This window comes from Gracilinanus agilis, chromosome 4, assembly GCF_016433145.1.
Source record: "Gracilinanus agilis isolate LMUSP501 chromosome 4, AgileGrace, whole genome shotgun sequence".
NCBI classification, from domain to species: Eukaryota; Metazoa; Chordata; class Mammalia; order Didelphimorphia; family Didelphidae; genus Gracilinanus; species Gracilinanus agilis.
In genome coordinates, this window is record NC_058133.1 from 441,134,801 (window position 1) to 441,158,027 (window position 23,227).

Consider the following 23,227-nt stretch of genomic DNA (forward strand, 5'->3'; position numbering starts at 1 on the left):
AATCTGGTTTGAGTTCCACTTGGGAATGTTGGGGACAGATGTTTGACATCTCTGACCTAGTCCATCTCTTCATTTTACAAATGCATAAAATGAGATCAAGAATGAAGAAGTGACTTATCCAAGGTCAGAGTACAAGATTAAAATCTAGGGCTGCTGGTGGACTAGATTCCTAATCTGTTTCCATTATTCTACAACAGTAGTTCATCTCAGACCTCCTTTATGCCCTTAAAAATTGAGAACCTCAAAGAACTTTGGTTTATATGGATTCTTTCTGTTGTTATTTCCCATCTTGGAAATTAATAAATATTTAGGTATTACTTTATTTTAAAATACATATTATAAATCCATTATGTGATAACATAAATAGAATATTTTATGAAAGTAACTATTGTTTCCAGAACAAAAAAAAAATTAATGAGAAGAGTAGCATTGTTTGATATATTTTTTGCAATTTTCTTTATATTCTGCCCTAATAGAAGACATCTGGATTCTCATATTTACTTGTGAATTGTGTTGCAATCTATTATTGTAGTTGAAATGTATAAAGAAAATCTAACCTCAGTCAGATACGTAGTTGGAAAAAGAAAGATTGTTTTAATACACAAATAGCATCTTAATATTATAAAAGGGCAGCTAGGTGACACAGGGGTTAAAATCCCAGGTCTTTAGTCAAGAAGACTCATCTTCATGAGTTCAAATCTAACCTCAGACACTTATTTGCTGCGTGATCCTGGGCAAGTCATTTAATCCTGTTGGCCTCAGTTTCCCCATCCATAAAATGAGCCAGGGAAGGAAATGTCAAACCTCTCCAATATTTTTGCCAAGAAAACCTCAAATGGGATCCCAGAGCCTCGAAGATGACTGAACAAGAACATTATTATGAAAATCGTTTTTACCTTGAGGACCCCTAAAGGTCTGAGGGCCACAGTTTGAGAAGTGCCACACTACAGCAGTCCTTGAAAGCCAGCTAGATACTTTGAAAAGATACAAAGAGATATGTTCCCTTCCCTCGGGAAAAAATTAAATGATGATAACAAGAAAAGCTCTACAGTGCAAGGAGCAATCACGATTTGCAGTTTAGGGAACTGAGTTCAAGTTTCATGCCTGAGAAAGCTAAGAGGAATTAAGCCAAGCCACCAGACAGAGGGATGGCAGCTAGCTCAGGGTAATATAAGGGAGAAGGTGATCAACCCTCTGCATCTGTGACCACCTCATCTGAGCTGGGGCAGGAACAAGAGAACCACTTCCCCGCTGCCCTCCGAGAGTGTGCCGGCTGAACCCCAGTGATAACAAATTCCATATTTATTATCTGTTCAAGGCCACTTTGTTTACAGGCACACCCTGTATACAGTTACCTTGAACAATGTTATTTCACAATTACATCGTTAATATGTTATTACTTCACTTAAGTCTTAGATCCGCAATCAATCAAAAGAGATCCGCTTTTTGTTACAAAAGAGAGTTCAGTTGGAGAGGCGTCGATGAGAGGTCAGGAAATTCTATGAAAAGGCTCAGTAGGAACTTTTTCAGAAGAAGAAAATGGCCAAGCAATGCTTGCTGGAAAAATCAAAAGCTAAATGGGTTAAGCGAGTCTGTGATGGTCAGACCAAGAGGTACAGAATCTGGTGGTCAGGCTATAAAATAGAGATATTGGAATATAGTATAATGGGCAGGTAGGTGGCACTGTGGACAGAGCACCTCACCTGGAGTCAGGAAGTCTCATCTGGCCTCAGATGCTTACTAGCTGAGTGACCTTGGACAAGTCACTTATCCTTTGCCTCTGTTTCCTCAACTATAAAATGAGCTGGATGAGGAAATGACAAACCACTCTAGTATCTTTGCTGTGTGTCCCTGAACAGTCATTTAACCCTGCTTGCCTCAGTTTCCTCATCTGTAAAATGAGCTGGAAGAGGAAATGGCAAACCACCCCAGTATCTTTGCTGTGTGTCCCTGGACAAAGTCATTTAACCCTACTTGCCTCAGTTTCCTCATTTATAAAATGAGCTGGAGGAGGAAATGGCAGACTGTTCTGGTATCTTTGCTGTGTGTCCCTGGACAAAGTGATTTGTCCTTGTTTTCTTCAGTTTCCTCATCTACAAAATAGGCTGGGAAAGGAAATAGCAAACCACCCCAGTATCTTTGCTGTGTGTCCCTGGACAAAGTAACTTAACCCTACTTGCCTCAGTTTCCTCATCTATAAAATGAGCTAGAGAAGGAAATGGCAGATCACTCCAATATCTTTGCTATGTGTCCCTAGACAAAGTCATTTAACCCTGCTTACTTCAGTTTCCTCATCTTAAAATGAGCTGGAAGAGGAAATGACAAACTATTCTGGTATCTTTGCTGTGTGTCCCTGGACAAAGTCATTTATCCTTGTTTTCCTCAGTTTCCTCATCTATAAAATGAGCTGGAAGAGGAAATGGCAAACCATCCCAGTATCTTTGCTGTATGTCCCTGGACAAAGTCATTTAACCCTACTTGCCTCAGTTTCTTTATCTGTAAAATGAGCTGGAGAAGGAAATGGCAAACCAGTCCTATATCTCTGCCAAGAAAACCTCAAATAGGGTCATGAAGAGATGGACACGACTGAAAATGACTGAACAAGATAGTGTAATATCTAAAGTATGGATATTAGCATAGTGCCTGACACTTAGTGAGTGCTATATAAATGAGTAATAATAATTAGTGATACAGGATTGTCCTTAGAATCAAGAAAAACTAGATTCGAATCCTGCCTCTGAAATACAATCAGTGTCAGTGTGACCCTGTACAAGTCATTTAACCTTGAAATTTAACTCTGTAAGTTAAAAGATTCAGAAGACACCCCGGGTAGTAGATACCATTATTATCCCCATTTTACAGTGGAGGAAACTGAGTTGCTGAAAAGGTATGATGATTTATCCAAGAGTCACACAACTAGTAAGTGTCTGAGGCAAGATTTAATTCAGGTCTTCCTGTCTCCAAGTTCAGTGCTCTATCCACTAAGCTACCTGGCTACCTTTATAGGATAAACAACCCATTGCATTAATCCATCAATATCTGTATCTTGGCCAGATGCTACAGATAGACAGTGAATAATGCCCCAAACTGAATAATAGCAGAGCAGGCTACCTCAGCATTTAAGAGACTACTCAGTGCCTCAGGGATTTTAGGCTGCCTCTCCCTACTGTCCATCTCCAGCAGTTCTCTTCTCCCTGTGCTGCCAGCTCCCATGGCGAGGAATCATGGAACAGTATGATCTCAGAAGAATGATAATTGGAACTGACCCAGCGAGCAAAAGAAAGATGCGTGGAGAGAATAAGTCAGGTGTAAAATTGAACTCTTCGTCACATAAGGACAGAAACAGCATGAAAGATATTGACCAGGTCTTATATGTTCAGAAAAGGAAGGAGGCCAGTCGTGTAGCCATAGCAAAGGATAGCAGCAAGGTGACACAGTGGATTTAGCGCCAGGTCTGAAGTTGGGAGGACCTGGGTTCACATCTGGCCTCTGACACTGTAGGATTTAAATTAATTTCAACCCTCCAAGAATTATATTTTTATGAAGTTTATTAATAATCACTTGAAGCAGAAGGAATAAAAAGGAAATAGAAGTAAAAAAAAAACTTAATTATTTAACAAAATTAAGACCAAGTGACTGAGTTCTCCTTGCCTGTTTAAACAGCCTGCTCCACCAAAGTTGTGATAGGAAGAGAAGAGAGTAAGGGGCGAGACTACACCAAATTGATATCCTCTCTACATCAGCCTGTAATGTGAGGAGAGTGGGGTGCTGGGAATTGTAGTTTTTAGGGTAATAGATTCTAATTACACAACACTTCCTAGCTGTGTGGCCATGAGCAAGTCACTTAACCCCATTTGCCAAGCCCTTGCCAATCTTCTGTCCTCTGTCTCAGAATTGATGCTAAAACAGAAGGTAGGGGTTAAAAAATAATAATAATAATAAAAGCAAGGGACAACAGTTAGGAAGCCCAAATGCTTCACTGGAATCTATGAAATCATAGAAGATCCCTAGGAAGACCTACAATGTAGTGGGGAGTTTTATGGGCTAAATAGAGCCAGGGCCCCAAGTTTGACTCCTCTGCTATGGAGGATTATAGGATGATATAGAAATGTTTGAGGGAAAAGAAAAGGATTATGGGAAGAGATAGAAATGATTATGGAAAAAGAAAAGGATTATGGGAAGGGGTAGAAAAGAAATATACAACATTAGGAATGGATAAATTATAATGTGTACCACTAGCATACCCACATCACTAAAATCATAGATCCATCAAGACATACTGTTGAGGGGGCAGCTGGGTAGCTCAGTGGATTGAGAGTCAGGCCTAGAGACAGGAGGTCCTAGGTTCAAATCCGGCCTCAGACACTTCCCAGCTGTGTGACCCTGGGCAAGTCACTTGACCCCCATTGCTCACCCTTACCACTCTTCCACCTATGAGCCAATACACAGAAGTTAAGGGTTTAAAAAGAAAAAAAAAAGATGTACTGTTGGCTTATATTAAGCTTGAATCCACCAAAACCCCAGATTTTTTTTTTTATGCTTTACTTTCCATCTTAAGGATCAATGCTAAATATTGGTTCCAAAGCAGAAGAGTGGTAAGGGATAGACAATGGGAGTTAAGTGACTTGCCCAGGTCAGTGGTCAGATTTGAACCCAGGATCTCCCATATTTAGGCCTGGCTCCCAATCCACTGAGCCACCTAGCTGCATCCCCAGATCTTTTTCTAATGGACTGTTAGGTACCCTCCTCCTGCAACTTGTATTTGTGAAGTTGTTGTTTTTTTAGCCCAAGTTTAAGATTCTGTAGGGCAGCTAGCTAGCACAGTGGATAGAGCACCAGGTCTGGAGTCAGGAAGACCTAATTTCAAATCTGGCCTCAGATACTTACTAGCTGTGTGATACTGGATAAGTCACTTAACCTTATTTGCCTCAGTTTCTTCATCTGTGAAAATGAGCTAGAGAAGGAAATGGCAAATCACTCCAGTGTCTTTGCCAAGAAAACTCCAAATAAGGTCATGAAGAGTTGAACACAACTGAAAGGCCTGAATAATAAGATTCTATATTGGTCTTTATTAAATTTCATCTTTATTAGTCGGTCTGATCTGTTGAGATCCTTTTGGATCCTGACGCCATCATCTAGAGTATTGGCTATCTCTTCCAGCTTTGCATCACTGAGAAGTTCGATAATCTTGCCACCTCTGCCTTCATCCAAGGCACTCATAAAAATCATCCAATTTTAACAGTATTGAGTTAAGCACCAGTTCTTGAAATACTCCATCAGAGACCTCCTTCCAAGCTGACATCAAGCAATTTTCTACTGCTCTCTGGTTCATGTGAGGTGTAATATTGAAAAATTAATATTATATCAAATGTAATATTCTAAATGTAATATTTAGAAATTTGTTCAGAAATATATTAGTTAAAAAGAGATTATTGTGGTCGCCATTTATAAAAATAATTAACCCTTAAGTCATGAGGTTGATAGTAGCTTTTAACAATTTAATTTTAATATATAACAAAGAAATAAGGAGGGAAGGAAATAGAAAAAAATATCTCCTAGCCTACTACCCTAATCTTACCAGCCCCCAAAAGTGTCTTCCACCCCAGCCACCAACACCGAAACATAGACAAGCTCTCAGCCAAAAATCTCCAGAGAAAAAAGCAAGACTCCAGCCCAGCACTCCAGCCCAAAAAACCACTCTTCTCCACATCACCTTCTCCTCCTCTGTGCAGGTCTAACATGTCTCAGGAACCAATCAAAATTTCTTTGACCCGGACTTGTAACCCTATGTTCCAGGTCATACTCCTAGGGCTGGCTTGGATGAACAGAAAGTTCACAATACTGGGAGGAAGGGGTTCTCTTTACACAGAGGCAACCAGTTCTGAATTCACCAAATTGAAGTACCATCTAGCACATAGGAATAAATCAAAGAAGCATTTATTAAGCACTTTGCTAAGCATTGAGGATACAGAAAATTAAGATCGTTCCCACTGCCAAAGAGCATACTCTAATAGAAGAGACAACCTGTCTGGAAGGCATCAGCTCCAAATCAGATGGAAGAGACCCATGCCATTGGGTTATGATAATGCTTCTTTAGTGTTATTTCCACTGACAAATCATGGGTTTTCTTGTTATTGAACCATCTGACAATGCCTAGGACTTTGGGGACAAGGACTTTCTTTTTAGGGTCTCTAATAGATGTTACTATAACCTCTGTAAGAGTGATTGGAATGCTGCCTTTCCACAGGGACTACTTTCCAGGATAATAGCTATGGACACTGGATGGGAAACATTACTATTCTAAAGGGTCTTGGGCTCAAGGTTCTGGGCTGAGTACATTGGGGTCTGAGAAGGGATGGTGATCATGGTGAGGGTCGAATTCTACTGGCCTGACTCCTGTCTCTACTTTAAAGGGCCTTGTAGCTTTGCTTCAGCTAGGTTGGCTTACCCGTCCTGCAAGTAGTAGTTGGTTGGCATTTGGGAAGATGACTGGCCTTTCATCAATACGAATTGCTTCCCTAAATGATGGTTGTGAGGGCTAATCTAGAAGTAGGACCAGTGGTCTAGAGGATGCTGCCATTCTCAGGGCTCTTGAACTTAAATGCCTTTTGGAAGCAGTTGTTAATGAGGAAAGTGGACCCCATCTTTACAATGATTTCTCCTCTCAATGATGGCTGTTGAGAGGCTGGGCTAAAAGCAGAGGTCCAGAGGTTTAGGAGACATTATTTTTCCAAAGACTCTTAGGTTTAGGGTCCTAGGTTGTTTCCACTAGAGTCTGAGGGGAGATAGTGGTCAAGGTTTGACTTATCTCTCGCACGCTGCCTCCTGTCTTTTCCTCAGGGAGCCTTGTTGCTTTCTGTGAATGGCAAAGCTCTTCATCTTATCCACAAGGATAACTTTTGTCCACAACAAATAGTGATGTGTGAGACTAGATCCATGATTTTTTTAATGTAATTTCAGAAAAAGAAACTTTCTCCACCAAGGCAAGTCATCATCCTTCTCTGCAACTTAGAGTCTTAGAAAATTGGAGCACTAAGAGGTTAAATGATGTGCCCAGAGTCACATAATTATCAGTATGAATTTTAGGCAGGATCTGAATTCAGGTCTTCGTGGTTCGGTGGTCTTAACACTTTTCTATCTACTATATCATGCTACTTCTCAATTTCAAATGCTTTGCTAAAATTTAGCTAAATAATTATAACATTCCCATAATCAAGTCAAGTCAAGAAAACGTGTCAGAGGGGCAGCTGGGTAGCTCAGTGGATTGAGAGCCAGACCTAGAGACAGGAGGTCCTAGGGGTTTAAATCTGATCTCAGACACTTCCCAGATGTGTGACTCTGGGCAAGTCACTTAACCCCCATTGCCTATCCCTTACTACTCTTCTGCCTTGGAGCCAATACACAGTATTTATTCTAAGACGGAAAGTAAAGGTTTAAAAAGGAAATGTCAAAAAAGGAAACATGACATCCCCATGAAGATCATGTAGGCACGTTATGATCGCTGCTTCCTTTTCTAGATGTTCACTAACCATCCCTTTAATAACATTTTTAAATTTGCCCTGGAATCAAAGGCTAGTGCATTGATCCAAAGTATGAAAACTTTACTCTCTTTTATTTTAGGAAAGTGATATATTTTCCTTTTCCAATCCTGTGACATCTCTTCCATTCTCCATAATATTTCTTTCATTTAAAAAATATATTTATTAATGCCTTTTGTTTTCACAGTTCAGATAGATCTAGATATATGTTCTTCCCTTTGCATTGTCCCACTCCTACCACAAAACAATTTCCGTAGTCTTTCAAAGATCATTTCTAGTGGTTCAGTATTCCTATCTGCCAGGTTTGGGGGTCCTTGGGGATATGCCATTTGTGCCTGGTAACTTGAAGTCATCCAAGGCAGTCAGGTCCTCTTTTGTTAGCTCCCTATTCATTTTGGGTTTCAACACTCTTTTAGTCACTTTTGTTCTGTCTTTTTCAGTCCAAAGGCCATTCATCTTGACAGAAAGAATAGAAACAAAAACATAAGTTGAAGAGTTCTGCTTTCCCTCAATCTGATGTTGTTATCCTACACACCCTGAACAGTGATCTTTCTCTTCTCTTGCCCCCGTAATAGCTAAAAATGTCTCTTTACTCCATTTGTGTGAAATACTTCAAAAATATCAATACTCCAAAGAAAAAAATGGCAAGACCAAGCACTTCATAGATGTTTAATAAAAACTCAAGTCAACTTTCAATAGAATTGGAGGTCAAAGGTGACTAGAGTTGTTCTTGTGCTATTTCTTCTAAAGTAAGCACCATTTGTCCTCCATAAATTCGAGAGATGGAGAGAACTGTTGGAGAGGAGAGTAATCCACTCCATTTCTCAGAAATGTCATCTTCTAAAAGATCTGAGTTTTCTCTGGGATGTCAAACATACATTGGTGAAATATAGCCATGCTGAAGGAGAAAATAACAAGTCTTTTAAGAGCTCACAGTAAAGTTATACAACGGCTGAAGACAAGGAAGTGAAAACAGTGCTGCTTGTAACTGAAACTGCTGAAGCAATTGAAGGAGAATGGAATTTTTGAAGTTGGAACTTAACCAGGACTAACTGAACTTGCTCTTCTCACTGTAAATGGGATTGGAACACTTCAGGAGGCTTTTGGGCAATGCCCTGGCATTTTTATTTTCGTTTATTTATTTTGTTATAAACTTAAGAAGCATCACCCCAAACTTCAAAATATGCATACAAAAATAAGGAATGAACTCTAATCAAAACCATACCCATTTAGGGGGCATCTGGGTGGCTCAGTGAATTGAAAGCCAAGCCCAGAGACAGGAGGTCCCGGGTTCAAATTTGATCCCAGACACTTCCTAGCTGTGTGATCCTGGGCAAGTCACTTAAACCCCCTTTGCCTAGCCCTTACCACTCTTCTGCCTTGGAATCAATACACAGTATTGATTCCAAGATGGAAGGTAAGGTTTAAAAAAAAACAACAGCAAACCATTAGCATTTAGCAGGATAAAACAAAACAAATCGATGACAATTAATAAATGTGTTTGCTTCCTGTCCTCAACCAAATCTCTGAAGTGCTATTGATTGGGGCTCTCTTTTCTCTGCCTGGTCCTGTGATTTCCTCCGCCTACGGAGATCCCAGTCAAGAACTTCCATGATCAATACAGATGGAAATTAATTCTGCAGTTTACAGGCAACTTAGTATCACCTTTGGCCTGGACGCTTAGTGGTTCAGTGGTTAAAGTACTGGGCCCTGAGGGCATCTAGGTGATCCAGTGGATTGAGAGCCAGGCATGGAGAAAGAAGGTACTGGGTTCAAATGTGGCCTCAGATACTTCCTAGCTGTGTGACCTTGAGCAAGCCACTTAACTTCTGTATGCTTAGGAGACAGCTAAGTGACTCAGTGTATAAAGCGCTGAGCCTAGAGACAGGAAAACCTGAGTTCCAATCCAGCCTTAGACACTTGTTAGCTATGTAACCCTGGGCAAGTTATTACCTGACAAAAAGATCCACTGGAGAAGGAAATGGTAAACCACTCCAGTAATCTTGCCAAGAAAACTTCCCGGACTGCTATGACCATGAAGAGTTGGACACAAGTTAATGACTAAATGACAACCCTTGTCTTGCTTTTCTTTTTTCAAACAGAGCGTCTCATCTGTATAGTATATTTTTTTAAACCCTCACCTTCCACCTTAGAATCAATACTAAGTATTGGTTCCAAGGCAGAAAAGCGGTAAGGACTAGGCAATGGGGTTTAAGTGCCTTGCCCAGGGTCACACAGCCAGTAAGTATCTGAGGTCAAATTCAAACCCAAGACCTGCCAACCCAGGCCACGCTCTCCGTCCACTGAGCCACCCAACTGCCCCCTGTAGAGTATTTTAATGTTTGCAAAAGTGTTTAACATGTTATCTCCTGATCCTAACAAAAACCCTATTAGGTAGATGCTCTCTCCATTTTATAGAAGAGAAAACTGAGGCTCGTAGAGACAAAGTGACTTGCCCAGCATCCCCCAGCCTAATAAGTATGTGGGGTGGAATTCAGAAATAGCCTTTTCAGCAGCATTCTGTCTGCTAAGCCATATAATGCGTACCTAACAGCTTTTTCTGCTAGTTAGAATTGGCTATTTTAAATTCAAAACAAAGCTAATAATCAAAGTCCAGGTGGATATCTTGCCAAAGGAATGAATTATGCCATCTAATCCCAGGCTGGCCCAAAGAATGCTGTACATCATGCATCGCTGCTATCCCGTGACACCTTTGCTCTCCTGTAAACACTCAGTCTCCTGATGTTGACTCTTCAGATGCAGACCGAGATGAACAAGTCAGGTTTCCTGCCTATCGAATGACTGACATTTCTTGAACTGAAGGAGACGGAGACCAAGATTATCCCACAATTCCATCCTCTTTTGTGCCCAAGTGGAGTGGGGAGTTTTATTTTGGGTTGTACTGCTAAGGGGTTGTTTTCTTTTTCTTTTTTTTTTTTTTTTGAGAGTAAAAATCTTATCGTGACCTAACACTGGCAAGACTGAGAGGCTATTAAACTTGAGATGTTTGGCTGCAGCAGCAAAGGACATTTTCCAAATACCTCTCTCTGACTAAGCCAATTGTTTCTTCTTCCTTTATCGGGCCACGGGATGGCCGATACACCCTTTTCAGCAGTCTTGAGTATCAAGGGCACCCTCCAGGTTTGTATAGGCACCGAATCCCTTTAGTAAAAACTGACAACAGGGCTCAGCAGATAATCGCAAGAGCCTGGTGCCTATCTTTTTCCATCTCACACTATCCTTCTGTGTCCAGTGCTATGGAAGACTTTCAATTTGAAGGATACGAGTCAGGAAACTTAGAGTTCTAGTTTTTTCATTAAGTTTGTAGTTTCTGGATACTGTATCAGTCTACCAGTGTTTCTTATTATATGCTATTATGATTTCTGTTTATTCTTTGTTTCACAATCAGGAGGCACTTATTAAGTATCTACTACATTCAAAAGAGCCCATTTGAGGAGCAGTAGTGGATAGAGTTGGGAGTTCAAATCTAGCCACTGATATTTACTAGCTGTGTGACTCTAGGCAAGTCATTTAACTTTAAGTGGCTCTGATAACTCCTGAGAATTTTTTTATCTTGGGATCATTTTGCTACTGTAGAACCTCCTGGGAATTGTTTATTCATCTGTCTACCATAAGTTTGTGCAAGAAAAAGTGGGGGCAGAAGAATTTGGCAGGCAGTTGGGCTTGTACCAGCTACTCTTGTGTAAAAAATTAAGGGCTGCTAAGAATCTAGGAGGCAGCTACCTGGTGCATTGAAAAGTACTAGCCCTGAAGTCATGAAGACTCTCACTTTATTACTGGCTTCTCATTGTATCCCTAAAAAACTAGAGGACAGAGAATGGCAGTACCAAGTAGGAAGGAACACCACAAGATCATTCATCTCCAGGCGATTCCAGAGATATAATGGGTGGCTGTAATTTCTCTGAGTCACTCTCCTTAGGTTTTATCCTTTGAGTCATAAATGAGCTTCAGTCATCAAATCCCACATTCAGACACTTATTAGCTGTGTGAGCCTGGCAAATGACTCCTTATTTGCCTCAGTTACTCATCTATAAAATGGGGACACATTGGAGAAAGAAATGATGAACCACTTCATTATCTTTGCCAAGAAAATCCCATCGACTTCTGTCTATGAGGTCACTTAGAGCCTAGAGTCAGACCAACTGAACAACAATAAGAATCTAGAAAGCAATTATGAGGGTGGAATTCAAGGAATTATGAGCCAGGAAAGATTAGGTAAGGAGATAACATCTTCCAGTTCTTGCTTTTTCAGAGAAAGTCTTTGGAAGAAAAGTTTTTCTCTGTGCCTCTGTAGTGAAAGATACCTGTTTGGGGAAGGACCAGGGGTGCCTCCCTTGGTCATTTCTGCCCTGGGAACACTGCTCCCCTTGAATTTTCTATCACAGTTTCTTCCTCCTTTCAAGCTTCTTATGCTTCTAGATAATCTGTTTTTGCAGGAGCCACCAGGACTCCTGGCTTCTGAGTTCCAACTCCTTCAAGGATCATGGTAAGCCCCAAGTGTATATGGAAGAGCCAGTTGCGATTCCCCAAGTTAGGCTATATTTATATATTTATAGGTGTTGACCTCGGTGAAATATGTGGTGAACAAGCCTGGGTCCTTGGGAACTCTGCAGACAAGACTTTGCCTTTCCCTCACTTTATTACCAGCTTCTCACTGTATCCCTGAAAATCTAGAGTGCAGAGAGCAGCAGTACCAAGTAGAAAGGACGCCACAAGATAATTCATCTCCAGGCGGTTCCAGAGATATAATGGATGGCTGTAATTTCTCTGGGTCATTCTCTATAGGTCTTATCTAGTAAGTCATAAATGAGCTTCAGTCATGATTATGCAGAGAGTTTCCAAATTGGGAATATCCCATGCTAACTGTTCAGTGGAAGGCACCATGCTAGGGGAATACAAAGACACAACTGATGGGATTCCTTCCCTCAAGGAGCTTACATTCTACTGAGGGATACAACATGGACGCAAAGAAGTATAGTACAGGGAAAACTGAGAAAGGAGAGAGCTCTAATAATGGGAAACAGGGAAGCTTTCACAGAGGAGAAGGTAGCAATTGTAAACATTATTGCCCAGTGAATTTGATAAAATTTTTATTAGTTTGAAAAAGGAAAAATGAATTGGTGTGGAAATGAGCGAGGTAGTCTTTCTCTTGCCTTAATCGGCTATGTGGTACAGCGGATAGAGCCCTGGGCTTGGAATTGAGAAGACGCATCTTCATGAGTTCAAATACGACCTCAGACACTTACTAGCTGTATGACAAGTTACTTAATCCTATTTGTCAAAGTTTCCTCATCTGTAAAATGAGCTGGAGAAGGAAATGGCAAAACCCTTCAGTATCTTTGCCAAGAAAACCCAAATGGGGTCACAAAGTGATAGACATGACTGAAACGATTCAGGACCAATACTCCTTCCTCCTCTTAAGTGACTAGATTTGAGTGCTTGCTATCTACTTTGCTAGAGACACAAAAGTGCCTGCTGAAGAGAAGCTTACGGTCTGTAACATAAGGCTGGTAGTGAACAGGATATATCATACATGAGAGAATACTGAAATTATGCCATTGGGACAATTAGAAAGATAATGTATGACAAGGTGCTTGTTATACTACCTAGATAAGTGCATCAAAGTTCTTGAGAAAGGAAAAAATTAATCTTGCGGGGAGCTAAGGTGGCTTAGTGGATAGAGAGCCAGACCTGGAAATGGGAAGTCTTGGGTTCAAAACTGGCCTCAGACATTTCCTAGCTGTGTAACTCTTGGGCAAATCACTTAATCCCCATTGCCTAGCCCTTACCACTCTTCTGGCTTCAAGCCAATATTGGTTCCAAAACAGAAGGCAGAAGGGTTTTTTAAGTAAAAAGAAAGAAATAACAAATTTCCCTCATCACCGAGAAGGTTTCTGTGTCCTCATTCCTCCTCTTTACCTAAAAGAGGTGACATCGAAAACATCTTACTCCCCTGTCTCATTTCTGGACCAACTGGCCTAGTCCTTCTAGTCCTCTTTTCATTCTCTGTTCTTTCCTCCCTCACTAGAGACTGAGGCAAGGAAGAGCACCTGCTTCGGGGGCTGCCCTGGCAAAGAAACACCCATAGTGATTACAAATAATGAAATAAAAGATAAGCTTGCGCTCTGAAGAGCAGAAAGAAAGTCCCAGGTTCTCAGCAATTCTGCCCTTGGGAGAATTGTATGACCAGAAAATAAGGGGAGCCAGACATGTGGTGAAAGTTAGGGAGAACCCCTGTGCTTCATGGGCACATGCTGAGGAAATACTAAATGCTTAGCTATTAGGCATATATAAGTGACTCTTTAAAATGTGCCCTCAGGGGGGCAACTAGGCAGCTCAGTGGATAGAGAGCCAGGCCTGGAGATGGGATATCCTGGGTTCAAATCTGGCCTCATATACTTCCTAGCTGTGTGACCCTGGACAAGTCACTTAACCCCTATTGTCTAGCCTTTACCATTGTCTTCCTTGGAATCAAACACAGTATTGGTTCAAAGATGGAAGGTAAGGGTTTAAAAAAATAAAATAAAAGGTGTCCTCAGATAGTCTCCTTGACCACGAATGAGTCAGTCAGTCAAATATTTATTAAGTGCCTACAATGTGTCAGGTACTGTGTTAAGCACCTGGGGTACAAAAAGAGGCAAAAAAGCAGTCTCCTCCCTCAAGGAGCTCATAGTCTAACAATGTGAGCTACACCAGTATATATAATATCTTAGCTTGTGTATTCTGTGAAATAGAAAAAACACTGTATCAGAGATGCCCCTATCCATTAGCACACTCATTTATAGTCACAACTCAGTAAAATAGTGAAAGCATTATTTAATTAAACTATGACCCCTAAAGCCCACACTAATCTTCCAAAACACTATTTTAATGCTCCAATAACTTTTTTTCCTTAAAACCCTTAATTTCTAGCAGAGTAACAAAAGACAGAAAGACAAGGGCTAGGCAAACAGGGTTAAATGACTTGCCCAGGGTCACACAGTCATGAAATGTCTGAGGTCAGATTTGAATCCAGGTCCTCCTCCCCACTCTGGGCCTGGCTCTCTATTCACTGTGCCACCGTGCTGCCCCTTCTATAGTGTTGGGTTGTTTTGTGGCTTTTTTTTTTTGCCTTATGTGAATGTTTCATTGATTCCTTTTGGGGGAATATCCTCCCCCCTACTCCTTTCTCTACCCATATTTCATCAAAATAGATATCCTCCTTTGTGACACATATGAAGTCAAGCAAAACAAATCAGCATACTGGCCAAGTCTGTAGACCATGAGATGTTGAATGGTCTTCGTGATGTTGAATAGGATGGAGGAAAAGAAAAAAGAAGCTAAAAGGAGTTAGATCAGACATATAGAACAGTGGGTTAGGGGACCAGTGGCAAAGACATGACTGAGAATGAGGTAGGAAGGAAAGAAAGGATGGAAAATGGCACCCAAACCAGGCTTGCACACATTACAGTGTCCCTTAGGATGTGAATGAGCTTAACATGAAAATGGGTCCAGTCTAGGCTTGAGGTCAGGTGAGTTAGAGAAGCCATTGCCCTGGGTTTTCTGAGTGACTGCACTGACCAGAACAAAACACTTTACATAGAGGGAGAGCCTAGCTATGGCATCATTTATGCCAAACTTTGCCTTCCTTCTTTCATCCGTTAATTGATTACATATTAAATGCCTGTGTATGTTCCAGGCTCCTAATTTAGTCCATCAAATGCTTATTAAAATATTTCTTATATTCAGGTCATTGAGGATATAAAGGCAAGTACAAATCATTTCCTGCCCTCAAAAACTTACAGTCCTCCTGGGGAGATATCATGCATACACAGTTAAAGGCAAGGAAGTTTGAGAGAGGAGGGAGAGGAGAGCCTTAACACTCAGGAGAATCATGGAAGGTTTCATAAAATCAAGCCTTGGAGGGACAGTAAGGATTCTGAAGGGCAAAAATGAGGAGAGGTGCATTCTAGGCATAGAGGAGGTAGCAGGGACTAGGAAGCTAATGGGAAACTAGAGGTAGAACTAGTGTTGAGGAATTGTTTCTAGTTTCACAGGATCTAGGATAGTACACCACTTCTGCTCTGTACCCAGACATGCAATTTGACTGGCTTCAGTCCTGGGAGGACATCTCCACTTAGGTTAGGATCCCCTTTCTCACATTCTTAAACTTATTTCATATCTCATCCATCAGCACCCTAGGAGGAAAATTGCTAAAAGCCTAGATGATGTCTCATGTCTAGGTTTCCTTGAAGTGGAGAGTAAAAGATGAACCTAGTGTACAATGTGAATCAGATGTGAAACAGGCAATTTATTCCTACACACAAAAAGAATGCTAAACACAGGGCAGCCCATAAGCATGAAAAAACAATGAAACAGATTCAGAAATGACTATTATAGTCTTCTGGGAAGTCTCATCAAAATATAATGCAATTTGCAGTACTACCAATTAAGTATTTTATACTTCACCTTGGCTCAGCACTGTCCTTAGAACTCTGCTGGTGAAATGACGAGGCTTAAGATAATCTTTTTCTTGTCTGTGGCTATCTGCTTCAAGGATGCTGGAGAAGATGCTTAAGATGCTTCTTGTGCCTCCATTCGGCTCTAATGGTAACTCCAGACCCACCTAGAACTCACCTGAAAAGTTGAAATCAAACCAGAAACTATCTCTTTTAACTGCCATAGCGTTCTGTCCCTTGCTACAGCCATGAGAAGGAAGAAGGACCAAGGAAGAAGTCAAGGTTTACTATGTCATACCAGAACACCAAGTCCTTTCAGCAGTGGGTCACCTCATGGCTCAAAGCAGCAAGAAGTTGGAAAGTTTTCCTTTATATAAAACCTAAATCTGATTCTCTGCAACTTTAACTCCTAACTTCTAGTTTTGCCCTCTTCTGCCAAGTTGAAAAAGTCTAATCCCCCTTCTATGTGAGAGCCTTTTTCAGGTACTTGAGGACAGTTACCATGATCTCCATGAGACATCTCAAGCTAAATAGCACCACTGTCTTCAGCTGAACCTTTTATGGCAAGCCAGTCTCCACCATCTTTCTTATTACAAGGTCTCCAGTCCCTACTCTATACCTCTTCAGAAGTTCAAATGAGGCCAACAGTCTTGTTAATGTGCTCTGATCTATAAGAGCTATAATTGTATTGTGTTCAGCCACTACTTTTCCACCCCACTCCACTCCACAACTCTCTACTGCCACCAGGAAACATGGCTCCAATCATGGAAACTTGGAATAAATAGTTGCTGCCTAGAAGGGACCCAAAAGACTAAATCACTTAAATATCAGAAGACTTGAGTCTAAGTCTCAAATATAACACCTCAGGAAGTCAGTCAGTCAATCAAAAAGCATTTATTAAACAACTTCTATGTGCAGAGGCATCTAAGTGGCTTAGTAAATAGAGTGCTGAGCTTGAAGTCTAGAAGAGCAGCGTTCAAGACATGTATTATCTGTGTGAACCAAGGAAGTCATTAAACTCTGTTTGCCTCAATCTGCTACAGAAGGAAATGGCAAAGCACTCCAGTATATTTACCAAGAAAACCCCATGGATGGTATGGTGTGCTATGACCTATCATAGGGTCAAAAAGAGCTAGACATGACTGAATGAGTTATAGCAATGTGCTGGGCATAGTGCTAAGTGCTGGGGATACAAAAAACATCAAAAGTGACCTCTTGGTGCCCAGGCAACTCTTAAGATGATAAACTGTGGAACAAGAATAGCTCAAAGGAGGGAGCTGACTACACAATGGAATCACAGGGAGGTTTGTTCCAGAAAAGAACATAATTTTTGTTGTCATTGAAAGACAACCTTCCCTTTGATTTCAGTTGATAGTTTCTATCAGCTCACCTAGTCTCCATCATGTCTAGAATATAAGATGTTTAGTACAATTGAGCAAAGTCACTTTGATGGTTTTTGTTCATGTCTCTGCTCTATAAGGTTGTGTTTTTGGAATGAGAAGTTGGATATTAGGGAGAAGGAGGTAGCTGTTGGTACCACAATGAACAAAACACTGGACCTGGAACAAGAGTTCAAATGTGAGGGGCATCTGGGTGACTCAGTGAATAGAGAGCTAGATTTGGATATAGGGGGTCCTGGGTTCAAATGTGGCCTGATACATCCTAGCTGTGTGACCTTGGACAAGTCATTTAATCTCATTTACCTATCCTTTACTGTTCTTCTGCCTTAGAACCAATACTTAGTTTTGATTTTAAGACAGAAGATAAGTTTTTTTTAAGTTTAAATACAGTCTCAAAGACTATGACTTCTGTTTGCCTCAGTTTCCTCAACTGTACAATGGGCATAATAAAAGCGCCTATTTCTCAGAGTTGTGGGAATCAAATCAAAATAAAGTTTGTAAAGTGCTAAACACATTGTGCCCATCACCTAGAAAGCGCTCTACAAATGGTTGTTATTATTAGTAATTACTATAGCTCTTGTGTGTGTTTGCATATTGGCTGGAAGGACTTACAACAGCATTGCTATCCATCCTGTTTTTAATTTTTAGCAAGTCTTTTCCCTTGTTCAATCGCTGCATCCCTCAAACACCTGAGTGCTATTCCGTCTTTGCATCTGTTTTAATCAACGACGTGGACAGCCTCCATCGGACCCTAAGCGGAATCATGTCAGGGAAAGATACGGTCCTTGGTCTCTGTATCCTTGCAATAGGTAATCTTCCATTTGATTCATTTTTACAAGGGTGAAGCAAATGCCTGAGAGCCTAGAACTGGGCTGGGTCCTAGCTTGTGTGCATGCTCACTCCCTCGCTTATCAAATTTGATTTAGCTTCATGCCTGCATTCTTTGTGTTCTGTCCTCTTAGAATGAGAATGACTTCAAAGGAGAGTTAAGGTTCTTTGCTTTATTTCAGTTAGCTGTCAGGGCTTGGCCTGAACCTTTCATTGAAATATTTGAAAAATGTCAAAAATCCTAAAGTCTTAAATTAAAACAGTTCAGGGTCCTTCAGGTAGGTAGCTAAAGAGCAAAGCGGTAAATATTTATTAAGGGTTTCCTGTGAGGGACAACTAGATGGCTCAGTGGATTGAGAGCCAGACCCAGAGATAGGAAGTCGTGGGATCAAATGTGGCCTCAGATACCACCTAGCTGTGTGACCCTAGGCAAGTCACTTAACTCATATTGCCTACATCCTTACCACTCATCTGCCTTTGAACCAATACACAGTATTGATTCTCAGATAGAAGGCAGGGGTTTTAATATTTTTTTAAAATGTTTTAAGAGTTTCTTGTGTTCCCAGCACTGTGCTAGGGGCTGAGGGAGGTCCAGAATTGACATCAGACATGATAATGATGGTAGCTAGTATTTACACATCATTTTAGGTTTATAAAATATGATATAATGGAAGGAGCACTAGTTTGGGGTTAGAAGACCTCAGTTTAAGTCCTTCCCTCTAACCCTTACTGCCTGGGAGACCTTCAGCAAATTCTTTCATCTCTCAAAGCTTTAGTTTCTTCATCTGTCAAATAAGAGGGTTGAACTAAGCCTCTGAGTCCCCTTCCAGCTCTATGTCTATGATCCTGTGTGTATATCTCATTAGAGTCTCTCAATAACCCTATGGAGGTAGGAACTATTCTTATCCCCATTTTACAGGTAAGGAAAGTGTACCAGAAAGAGATTTAAGTAAGTGGCCAGTGACTCAGAGTCACACAATCAGAAAGTGTCATAGGAAAGGTTCAAATCCAGGTCCTCCTGACTCTAAGTCTTATCTCTTCCACCTGAGGGGCATATGGTCTCGTATATACATAGCTATAGTTCACAATATCAATGAGAGTTGCTAAACCCACTGTGCGAAGCCGAGGAAAGTTATTGTTGGCAATGTAGGGAGCAGGGGATTAAGAGAGGCTCCTGGGAAGAAGTGCTGTTGTAATTGATCTTTAAAGGATGAGGATACATTCCACAGAAAATGCAGTTGGGGTGGGAGGGCATTCTAGGCCAAAGAAACAGACTGAGCAAAGAGAGCTCTATGCACAAAGGTTTAGGGGTGAAAAGTTATCCAGGTTGACTGGGGAATAGGGTGAAAGAATAGTAATAGAGAGCCAGCTGGATGACTCAGTGGATTGAAAGCCAAGCCTAGAGACAGGAGGTCCTAGGTTCAAATCTGATCTCAGACACTTCCTAGCTGTGTGACCCTGTGGGCAAGTCACTTGACCCCCATTGCCTAGCCCTTACCACTCTTCTGCCTTGGAACCAATACACAGGATTGATTCTGAGACAGAAAGTAAGGATTTAAAAAAAATAGCAATAGAAATAAAACTGGGAAACCAGGGTGGCCCTAAACTAGAGAGGGCTTAGGCCTCAGAAAGTACAGTAGGACCTTGTTTTACACAAACAACGTACATGAATTCAGGTATACATGACTGACCATTGAAAAAAAATAAAGGCAGAAAAATACATAAAATAAACAATTTTAATTACATGCTAAATTTGCACCATTTTATCAAACAGCTTAAAAGTCTCAGTGTTCACCCAGTTACACTCATTCTCACTCTGAGAAGAGTTCATGTGAGTCATTACATTGTTTTGCACCAAATATTAGTTCCTACATTGGTCTTTCTCTAAAATTCTTGCTTGTAACAAGCTGTGTCTGCATCATGGCAGTGCTTCTCTTTGTTTCATTAATGCTATTAGGTTATTAATAATGGCCCCTAAATACAAGAGTAGTGATGAGCCTAAGAAATGTCATAAAGTCATAAAGTGCCTATGTATGGTCATTTAAGAAATACTTGTTAAATAATATAATATATTGATTAATTAAATAATTGCTATTATGCACAATTTTCATTTTACTTAAAGGATCTTGGAATGTATTAGTCAAATAAAATGAGGTCCTATTGTATTGGGAAAAATATCTTTAATTAACTTTAGTCGGCACTTATTAAGGATCTACAGAGTTCCAAGTATGGCATGAAGAGACAGAACCCTTAAGACAAAAAGGAAATAATTCCTGCCTTTGGGATTCCTGCCTTTCCTTACACTTTGCTCTTTATGTTGAATAGACAAACTTGCAACAAATTGTAGCCAAAATTTCAATGGATACTCCTCTTCTCTTCTTCTCCTGCCCAACCATCCCTTCATTCCTATATGAAGCAAAAAGAATTCAGGATTATAGGATTGTAGGTCAGGCATTTCAGGACTGAGGCCAAGTTAGTTTGGAATTTGAAACTCTATAAGTAGGGTTCATGGAAAAGCAAATTAAAAATTAATTGGAAACTAAATAATCTAATTCTTCAAACTGGTGGGTCAAAGAACAAATCATAGAAACAGTTACTGATTTCATTGAAGAGAATGACAATGAGGAGACAACATTTCAAAATTTATGGGATACAGCCAAAGCAGTACTCAGGGAAAATGTATATCCCTGAGTGCCTATCTCAACAAAATAGAGAGGGAGGAAATCAATAAGCTGGGCAAGCAACTAAAAAAAACTAGAAAAAGAACAAATTAAAAATCCCCAGATAAAAACTAAATTGGAAATCTTAAAAATCAAAGGAGAAATTAATAAAATTGAAAGTAAAAGAACTATTGGACTTAAAAATAAAACTAGAAGCTGGTTCTCTGCATATTCTTTTTTTTTTTTTTTTTAGTTTTTTTTTTAAACCCTTACCTTCCGTCTTGGAGTCAATACTGTGTATTGGCTCCAAGGCAGAAGAGTGGTAAGGGTAGGCAATGGGGGGGGGGGGAGGGGGTCAAGTGACTTGCCCAGGGTCACACAGCTGGGAAGTGTCTGAGGCCAGATTTGAAACTAGGACCTCCGGTCTCTAGGCCTGGCTCTCAATCCACTAAGCTACCCAGCTGCCCCCTCTCTGCATATTCTTAATAATTCAGCCCAAACATTTAAATACCTACTTTGTGGTATATGTGTGTGTGTGTGTGTGTGTGTGTGTGTGTGTGTGTGTGTGTGTGTGTGTGTTGCTATGCTTAAGCCCTGGAGGTCCAAAGACAAATATGACACAAATCTGCTCTCCAGGATCCAGCAAATCTTTTTTTTTTTTTTTAACATTCTTACCTTCTGTCTTAGTATCAATTCTAAAATAGAAGAGTAGATAGGACTTAGGCAATTGGAGTTAAGTGACTTGCCCAGAATGACAGTGCTAGGTCCAGCAAATTTTATTTCTACTCTTACAATCCAACAAAATCCTGATATTTCCAAATAATTAATGACTCCTTGTCCTGAGTGGGTAAGATTTCATGCACCTAAGCACTCAGCACATTTCCTGGCATCTAGGAGATATTTAGTATATGTTTATTGATTAAATGATTGATTTATCTCTCTTAACAATACTGGGCTTTCACATAAGCTTTACTTCGCACCATTCAGACTTCCCCAGAGAGTATTACAGGATGCATGAAGTTCCTGGTTCTGATTCTTCCAGAGGTCACAGTGGCCATCATGCACATCAGCCCCATTCTCCTCACTGATGGCATCTGTGATTTCTCCTCTTGTTTTTGCAGCCTTATCTCTGATCATGGTGTTCATCCTCCGGTTCATCACCACCCTCCTGCTTCATATTTTCATTTCCTTAGTTGTTTTGGGGTTATTGTGTAAGTATTTCAACATGGCTTATATTTTTTTTTCATTGAGATCTGTCATTTCATTGATTCAATGAACTAGCAACATGAACATTTCCTCTCCTAACACATCCTATACTTAGAATCTTAGCTTTCCAGGGCACTAAGAAGCTAATTTGCTCAAGATCACATGGCCCAGCACATACCAAATGTGGTCTTTCTCATTCAAAGATTGGCTCTCTATCTTTTCTCCCATATCTCCTCTACATAAATCATACATAAAATCATAGATCTAGTCTTCCTCCAAGTAGTCCTAAAAACTGAGACTTGTGAAGACTTGAATGAAGAGTCATTTCTAGATTTGCATTTCCAACAGCTGTAATTTAATCCATTAAGATCAATGACAGGGAGCAGCAAGGTGGCTCAGTGGACTGAAAGCCAAGCCTGGAGACAGGAGGTTCTGGGTTCAAATCTGACCTCAGTTACTTCCTAGCTGTGGGACCCTAGGCAAGTCCCTTAACCTCCACTGCCTAACTTACTGCTCTTGCCTTATAATCAATACATGATGCTATTACCAATATGGTTTTAATAACCAATACATGGTATTAGTTCTGATAGAAGGTAAAGGTTATAAAAAGAAAGACTGTGAGTTGGAAGAAAGGTAAGCCTCGTACTTCATGGTCCCCAGGTGACAAAACCAAGAGCAAAAGGTAGAAGTAACTAAGAAACAGATTTCACCTTGGTATAAAGGAAAATTTCGTAATAGTTAAAGTTGCCTGAATTGATTGTGGTGCAAAAGCATAAGGCAGCAATAACAATTTAAAAATAAAACTTATTTAAAACTTTTGAATTTATACCTAAAATTTTTAATTTAATTTAAATTAAAAATAAAAACTTTATAAAAGAACAACTGCCCCTCTTATAAATTAGAATGGTCTCTCTTAGAAAGTAGTGAGTTCTTAGGTTCAAATCTGGCCTCAGACACTTCCCAGCTGTGTGACCCTGGGCAAGTCACTTGACCCCCATTGCCTACCCTTACCACTCTTCTGCCTTGGAGCCAATACACAGTATTGACTCCAAGACGGAAGGTAAGGGAAGAAAGAAAGAAAGAAAGAAAGAAAGGAAGGAAGGAAGGAAGGAAGGAAAGGAAGGAAGGAAGGAAGG

General features: G+C 40.4%; 1 protein-coding gene across 4 annotated transcripts in view; it reads left to right on the forward strand.

Annotated features, from left to right (window-relative positions):
- SLC44A3 (solute carrier family 44 member 3) overlaps positions 1-23,227 on the forward strand; it is a 105,327-nt gene that overhangs the window by 7,704 nt on the left and 74,396 nt on the right. For all 4 annotated transcript variants that reach the window (XM_044672078.1, XM_044672079.1, XM_044672080.1 and 1 more), the window contains exons 4-5: positions 18,046-18,206; positions 22,007-22,096. In XM_044672078.1, the coding sequence (XP_044528013.1) occupies positions 18,046-18,206; positions 22,007-22,096 (251 nt within the window). The remainder of the gene's footprint in view (positions 1-18,045; positions 18,207-22,006; positions 22,097-23,227) is intronic.